The following is an 8625-nucleotide window of genomic DNA, read 5'->3' on the forward strand; positions in this document are numbered from 1 at the left end:
GATGTCTGGAGTTTGGGCAGTCATCTTGAAACACAGAATAGGAGTCAGGCACTGCCAGTGGCTTAGCAACAAGGTTTGGGAATTTTGATCACTGTCACCATGGTGTATAATACCAGCCTGAGACTAAAATAAGAGATTTCTCTTATGGAGAAGGAAATAAACTTATATCTTGTTTAAGATCTCGCTATTGTGTGTCCTCCATTACAGGCAGAATAATGAAAGCCTGACTAATATTGTGGGTTGCTAAAAACATATTCAAATAGCAAAATACAATCATAAACTGTCTTGTAAGTGTGGATTTCTGACACTTGGAATATCCTTTCCAAAAGTGCACAGTGCTGGGTGTGGGTCTATAAGTTTTGAATCAGAAGCCAAAAGGACTTGAATTATTTGCATAATCAAGAAAAGAAAAATTTTAAGTTTTGGAGGAAAACAGAGGGATGGAGTAAAGAGATGGAGAGAAAGAGAAATAACCCTTATAAATAAATCCAAAGAAATAAAAACAAATGACAACACAAAAACATAAAGCTTATGTGACCAGACAATTAAAAGAGATTTTACAAAACAAAACTGTATAATAAAGACTTTTAATAGATTTTAAAAAACAAAACTTTATAATAAAGACTTTTAATGTTTGTTTTGGCTGCACTATAAATCTTCCTATTTTTCCTCACAATCATCTGTGAAATCTAGATAGCTCACTAAAATGCGTGTGTGTGTGTGTGTGTGTGTGTGTGTGTGTGTGTGTGTGTGTGTAGTCTTTTTCCTTTTGAGTTGAAAGCATGATTCTGAGCAAAATGGAATCCGTATGTAAGGCGACAATAAACAATGATTTATTTGAGTCACTAATACCTGAAAAACTCTTCATTTTCTTTTCCTTCCTATGCCACTCAACTATGAAGTTCTTGAAGAGAGGAACTAGATTTTGTTTAATCTCTATACATATCACGCATAGTGAGTATGGATAGAGAAGCAGTCCAAGGACTATGGTCTATAAGCTCTTAATGTAGAGGAGATGAGGAAAATCAATAGAAGCAATAGAGGACTGGTCAATCCAGTGTAAGGAGAACTAAGTGAAGTTTGTGTGCCAGAGGCAATGGTGAAGAAAATGTTTTACAGGAAAAATGGTAAATAATGGGTAATGCTGCTGATAAGGCAAATAAGATGAAAGCTGGAATTAACCCTATAAATTTGGTAAGTTGGAGATCATTGGGGACCCTCACAAGCACAGTTTCAGTGAAATGGAAAATAGTTGGACTGGAGAGCAAGAAAGAATGAGAAAAGAATGAGAGAGAATGAATATAGACAATCTTTTGGAAGAATTTTGCTGTAAATGGGAGCATAGATATTGGGCTATCGCTGGAAGGGGACCTGGGATCAAGGGAATATTTGCTTTTTTAAGATGTGAAGAATGATAGCATCTTTTAATACTCATGGGAATAATCAAATGAAGAGGGAGGAAGTAATGAGTAGGGAAAGTAAAGGGAGACTTGTGTTAATAGCGACCTTGAGCTGGGAGTGGAATCCAGTGCACAACTTGAAGACTTAGTCCCAGTAGGAGCATGGGTCACTGATGCACAGCAACGGGAGGGGGGGGAAGGGTATAAAGATACAAACGCAGATGGTTCGATTGCAGCAGCATGTGAAAATAGCACATATTACATTTGAAATTATTTTAGAGCTATCTCTTCCATTAGATTTCAAGCTTTCTCTTAGTTTAGAAAATATGTGCCTAATCCATCACTGTATTCTCAGCATAAAGAATAGTAGCCAATATTCAATAAGTGCCCAATAATGGCTGAGTGAATGAATAATGCCTACACATCTCCCCCACATACACACTTCATTTATATCATGCTTCTACCTGGTTAGGATGTGAATATTACGTTGTAAAGGTCATCATTCTAGGAATTCTAAAATTCTAGGCTATTGCATTTCCCAAACTCCACAGAATATTCAGTATATATGAGCAAGATAAAGCTTTCTGATTCCCTGCCATGTTTACAACTCTCTGTTAGGAAAATAAAGGCCACAGATGTTTCCTTTCACATTTGTACCACATGAATCCACTTCCTGGTCACAGTGAATGGGCCTAAAAGCAGACAGCAGAGGCTCTGCAAGAGCTCTCGTCTGTATTGATGAGAAGAGGGCATCTGTATTGGATGTAGCTACCAAGTACTCAGGTTCTCTTCCTCTTGAAGTACATGAATGAAAGATACAGAAAAATCAGGCAAAAGCCAAAATACCAACAGAGAAGGCGCTAAGAAGTAGCCATGAGATAGCCGTGTAGGTAAAATGGGTAGAGAGCACCTGAGTCACAGTCATGTTGGTGGCACTAGAGTAAAGAGCAAGGGACGTCTTCTGGGGAGCTTGCTGGGTTCAGAGGATTCCTACAGTCACTACAGTAATCTGAATGATAGTTCAGTGTTTTACATCTGGCTGTGCAACTCCTTGCTCTTCCTTCCTGCAATAACACCCTTCGAATTAAGTTAGTAAGAGCATGACTCTGTCGGTCTGAAATATAGTATTACATATTATTTATGCTGAATTCTGTTTTTCATGGTACATTACCTTTGGTGACATTATTTAGCTTTATATTTTTCTTGTGAATATCTAAATTATGGTCAGATCATTCAAATCATAAATGTTTGTGAAGATAGAGCCAGTGTCCAGTTAATTTGAAACATGGAGTATATGGTATAGCTATATAGGAGAGTTATAGATTTACTAAATATGTGGGCATTTTTATTATTTAAAGTAAGCATTTTTATTCTTAGATAGCTGTTACTAAATGTATAGATTTGTATGAATAATGCATTTCAACTAGAAGATAACTATTATTTTAGTTAAGTAGCATTTATTTTTAATTAAAAATTTATTTACTTGTGAACTCATATTTCTAGTTCCTGACTGCTTATCAGAGCACACAGATTAATTGCTCATCTACATCTTCCTTTTTTCTTTGGGACTTCTTGCTCTATGTTTATCTACTTTAATTTTATCCAACCAAGGTCAAATATGGCCTGCTGTCTTGAGCTTTCAGCTACTATATATTAACTCTATCATGAATCCTCCAAAGAACTCTCTTTATGTCTGCTTTATGGCTTGCTTTTAATAGTCCTTTTCAAATATGGGATTTAATTTCAATTTAATTTTGAAGACCTTGTTAATCCTCTGTGGTTTCTCTCCAAAGACTAGGATTCTCTTTCCTCCCCCTTTTGATCTTTTCAAGAACAATTGAATATAGTAGAGTAGATTTTTAACAAAAATTAATAATAGTTTCAACATTATTTTTGATATTGATAATGACTTTATATAACTTTGCTGCCAAGAAGCTGGCAAATATACTTGCAGTCGTTTGTGCTAAAATTGGCCAGGAACACCTTGCAAGTCTATTTCTAGATCGGTTAAGTCAACAGTGAAAATCTTTCTATAATATTTTGTTGGGTTTACTTCAAAACATACTATGAAAATTCTGAAAAGTATTCTTTGGTAGTATATATTTTAGAAAGAGGTGGCCAGGGTAAGGTAAAAATGGTTTGATAGGAGCATTTCCTTTATGTGCCAACTATGAAGAAGAGGAATTTGGTAACTGTTTTAACTTATACTTAAATCTGTAGATCTTAACTGGAAGGGGACTTTCTTAACATCATTGGATACCTCAATTCCTGGCCTCCTTTAAGCCATATGTTGTTTACAAGTTGGGCTAAAAAAGTTTCCATCACCAGGTATGTGAGGCAGAATAATGCCCCTGCAAAGAAGTCCACATCTTAAACCTTGGAACCGACGAATATGTTAGGTTACATGGCAAAAGGGACTTAAGGTTGCAGAAAAAAAGAGGTTTTCTTATCAGCTGACTTTAAAATAAGGAGATTATCCTGGATTATTCAGAGTGGACACAATATAACACAAGGGTCCTTAAAAGCAAAGGAAGGAGGCAGAAGAGAAAGTCAGAGAAAGAGATGTGAGAATGGAAACAGGGTTAGAGACTTGCTGTGTTGCTGGCTTTAAAGGGGGTGGAAGGCGGCCATGAGCCAAGGAATATGGGTGTCCTCTAGAACCTAGGAGAAAAAGCAAAGAAATAGATTTCCGCTTAGCACCTTCAGAAGGAATGCAGCTCTGTTAACACTTTAACCTTATACGGACTGTGTTGGACAAAACTGGCAATAATAAATTTGTGTTGTTTTAAGCCACTAAGTGGTAATTTGTTATGGCTGTATATAGGAGCCTAACACACCAGGTATAGCAGTAAAGTAGTAATTCTTTGTTATTAGAGTATTTATATGGTATGTCGGCTGGCTATCTTCATGTTAGCGGAGAAAACTTTGAGTCCTGGGTCATTCATATATTAAAATTCAAAAAATTCAAAATTCAAAAAATTCAAAATTCAAAATTCCCAATTAGCATCAGGAAAAGATGGTTTTAAGTGGAAACACAAAGGCACAAGAAATATGACAAACTAATCACAGCAGTTTGGTATGAACATTCCCCCATGTACAGTTACCACATGAATTTCCAGCATTCCAAACATACCAGTTTATCTGGTTTATGCCAACTTTGGCTCTCTTGCAGTTTTTAACTGCACAAATTGTTTTTCTAGTTTTTCACACTAATCACCATTATTTTGAGGGAAGATATTTATGATTTGAAAATCTGCATTGTCTACAGGCTCTCTTCTCTTTGAATTTCAGGGTCTTGAACTGTTCTCAAGTTAGTCCCATTGGGGCCATGCGTCTGCCTCCCTGAGATCTTTTTATTCGAAAAATAAATCTTGTGCTTTTATCAGATACAAGGTCTCTTCTTATCATTAATTCCTGGATTTTGTATCAGAATTATATGACTTACATTGGAAAGTAAGGCCATTTTAAACTGTAAAATAATATGACAAACATTTATTGACTACTACCTCTGAAGCATAATACTAATTCCTGAAGAAACAAGAACAAATATGACATAATACATTCTGTCAAGGAGCTCAAAATCTAATGATGAGGCATGCAAATTATTTAAACAAGTGTAGAAGTGGGTTAATTGGGACATGCATAAAGTGTTATGAGAAAACAGAAAATGAAATAGGAAGAATTAGTAGGAGTTCTTCCATTGGATCAAGAAAAGGGGCATTCGAAGCTAAAGAAAGCACATATATAATGGTATTGGACGCTTGTGAGGCCGTGGAAGGTTTGCAGAGTCACACCTAGCAATAGGGTTTGTAGTGGAAAAGAAGAAAGAAAACACCCTCTCCTTCCTCCCCCCGCCAAAAAAAAGAAAGAAAGAAAAAACCCAGATAAGATTCCGAATAATTTTATCTCTTTCTTAGCTTGAATATTCTGTGAAGTAATCCTCCCTATGAAATTCTGTTGGCCACAGATGTTCCACCCCTATGTTCAAAACTTAACTGAGAAGCCCTAAATATCCCATGCTAATTTCTAAAAGGAATGAAGTGAGTCATCATGTTGACACCATTCTCTCTGTGCATGTGACTTAAAGAACTACTGCTTTTTCAAAGAAATCACTGCAGAAGAATCCAGGTTATTTAAAATGAGGATACTCATGATAGTGTCCCTAGAAGTTAAGCAAGTTAATGAACATGTAATATCCTTTTATGAGGCTCCTCTCCATGATAGAAGATAATTTACTTTTAATTCTTCTGTGAAAAGATAATCTTCTCAACTGAGAAAGTGGAGAGGGTCTATTAGGTAATGTATTTATTAAGAATTATATTTGCCTCCAAATTATTTAAGATATTAGAAAGTGATGAGTTAGGTTTGATGTGCTTTAAGAACATTTAACACTGTGAGTCCATATTACTTTTTATTTTATTTTTTTAAGATTTTATTTATTTTTTTGACAGAGAGAACACACAAGCAGGGGGAGCAGCAGGCAGAGGGAGAGGGAGAAGGAGACTCCCCGCTGAGCAGGGAGCCCAATGCAGGGCTTGATCCCAGGACCCTGGGCTCACAACCTGGGCTGAAGGCAGACGCTTAACCAGCTGAGCCACCTAGGTGCCCCTGTATTTTTTTTTTTATAGATCATTTTTTAATTGAACCAAAGGAGAGGGCTCTCAGGTATTTTGCAAATCCACAGATTAAAGTTTAAGTTGACATTCAGGATTTTTGGCTAACTTCATACCATTTGTTGACCATGTACTACATACCTTCAATGTTTGTGGTTTGCCATATATTACAATATTTAAACCTCACTGGAACTGAATCAGTTTGGCATTATTCTTACAGTTTTACATTAATATACCAAGACAATATAAATATCTTCTTATCAGTAGAACCAAACTTGAGCACATGCTTTTGTATAATTTCAAATGCTTTCTACTGCTCTGCAGTCTCATTACAAATAAGGTTATGTCTTTGGCCTTAGAAATCCTTATTACTTATTTTTTTCCTTGTTCTTAAACTATGGATGAAAATACCTAATTTCTTTCTTTTTAAAGATTTATTTGTTTATTTGAAAGAGAGAGAGCATGCACGCACAAGTAGGGGGAGGGGCAAAGGGAGAGGAAGAGAGAATCTCAAGCAGATTCCCTTCTGAGTGCAGAGCCTGATGCGGGGCTTGATCTCATGACCCTGAGATCATGACCCAAGCCGAAATCAAGAGTTGGATCCTTAACTGACTGAGCCACCCCAATGCCCCTCCAATTTATTTCTTAAAAAAGATTTGGCTTTGTATTTTCCCAACATCTTGAGAAAGTATAAAAGTCACATACATGTACATATTCAAATAGCAATTCCGAAGTTTACAATGTACTTCACACTCATTTTCTGACTTGAGGGAGACAGAGAATGTGTCCTCATTCCCATTTTTTTTTTTTTTTAGAATTTCAGCAACAGTATTTTTATTTGTAAATCATGCAAAGGCCTATGAAATAGGTTTTCTTAGAACAGACCCATCTTGGCTAACTCAGTGGCAGAATTCAAAAGTGAAAAATTAAGATATATTCTTTGTACAGAAGAGTCTTTAATAAACCCAAGGAATGTTTTCCACCAAGATACAAACTAGACCCTAGTTTTGCACGCAAAGGCTGATGACTTTTATCACACACCAAGATTTGCTTTAATAGTTAAGGGACAGCAGTCAGGCTAGCAAAAAGTCACCAAGACAACAAAACATTTCCATGAGAGTAGTCATTTATTACCTGGCCAGATTACAAAAATAATCATGGCAGATACCTTAGTTCATCCTTCTAATAAGCCTATTGATCTGGTCTTCCCTGTTACCAGCATCTCCACCTTCTACAAAATGGGTGGTCTTTTTCTTCATTCCCCCTCGTGGAGAAGATAATTTGAAGGGCCATAAAAAGTTGTTTGCTTCTTTGAAACGTTTTCCAACAGTATAGATCTCATGAGTCAGATCCTCCATGCAGATGATGCCATATTTACCAAGAGATTGGGCAATCAATGTGTTATCTGTCAGGGCAATTCGCTTCTTGTTGATTTTGCCATAACCACGCTTGTAGATCAATTCATTCACCGACTTCAGATTTGGGTACCCCCATGCTATATAAGGTTCCACAATCCTTAGCATGTTAACTGAAGCCTTGTTGAGCTTAACAAAGGTGCCATTGAAGATCTGGCGAAGGCGAAGAAGCTGCAACACCTTTAGAACCTTTGGGCTCACACCATTGATACCTCTGATCCTGATGACAAATGCCAATTTGGGTTCCGCAGGTACGTAGAAGTTGCCAGCTTTTCTTGCCATCCTTGCCATTCGAATCTCAGTTCTGTACATCTGCCTATATTCCTTGTGGTAATGCTTAGCTTTTTCATAGATAAGCTTCCTTCTTGCCTTTCGAAGCATCTTCTGAGCAAACTTCTTCCTCAGATGCTTGATCAACTCTGCGAAATTCCTTCGCTTCTTCTTAAGGGTTTCTGGCACAGCAGGAACCTTCTTTTTCTTCTCTTCTGCACCCTCCATGGTTCCAGCCGGAAAAGAGTCCTCATGCCCCTTTTAAACCCAAGGTAATTGAGACTCCAAGACACTAAGGGGTGAATTCAGGTTAAGGAGCCAGTCTTCTGCTTTTTCAATCACCTGACAGTATCTTCATGATAACATTCACTTTGGAAATGAAAATAAATCAGTCACACCTCCTCTTGGCTGTAATGTGAGCTCCCTGCTCTCTGTCAACTATCTGGCTGTTGTACTTGAAATCTCAAATGCATTTTTATCAAGGTTAACAATGAATCTGGGTTGATATGGAAGTCTATTTTCCCTTCTATTACTTGCATTCTGGTGCTGGTGGGGTGTATATTTATTTATATTTATATATAAAATTAGAGTTTAACTCTTGTTCATGAGGCATCCTTAGTAAATTTGAGTTCCTTCTATTTTCCTCATATGAATTGAAGACACAAAACAAAAGCCAACCTGAATGCAAGCTAACACATAGATGGTTTCCTTGGTAACATGTATGTGAAAGACTACAAAATCTCCCCAATTTCCATTCCTCCTTTCACAGAGGCTGTTCAGACTGCTAGTATGGGTGTGCCTGTGTGATAGCAAGCCATTTTATGTGAGAGTAAGTGCTTGTAACAAAGAGGGTGAGGGCAAGGGAAAAACAATATTTAGCCAAAAGCAAGTACGTAAGAGAAATCAACTCTCAACAGTGGGCATGAA

The 8625-nt window shown here is 37.0% G+C and overlaps 1 protein-coding gene across 1 annotated transcript; it reads right to left on the reverse strand.

Annotated features, from left to right (window-relative positions):
• Positions 1 to 7117: 7117 nt before the first annotated feature.
• Positions 7118 to 7935, reverse strand: LOC113922310 (60S ribosomal protein L7-like). Its single transcript, XM_035729356.1, has one exon. The coding sequence runs from the start codon at positions 7924 to 7926 to the stop codon at positions 7183 to 7185; it is 744 nt and encodes a 247-aa protein (XP_035585249.1). The 5' UTR covers positions 7927 to 7935; the 3' UTR covers positions 7118 to 7182.
• Positions 7936 to 8625: the final 690 nt, after the last annotated feature.

The sequence above is a fragment of the Zalophus californianus genome, chromosome 9, assembly GCF_009762305.2.
Source record: "Zalophus californianus isolate mZalCal1 chromosome 9, mZalCal1.pri.v2, whole genome shotgun sequence".
Taxonomy (NCBI): domain Eukaryota; kingdom Metazoa; phylum Chordata; class Mammalia; order Carnivora; family Otariidae; genus Zalophus; species Zalophus californianus.

Excerpts from the sequence above, each read along its gene's own strand:
- LOC113922310 (XM_035729356.1), bottom strand. The coding sequence starts at position 7,926 with ATGGAGGGTGCAGAAGAGAAGAAAAAGAAGGTTCCTGCTGTGCCAGAA.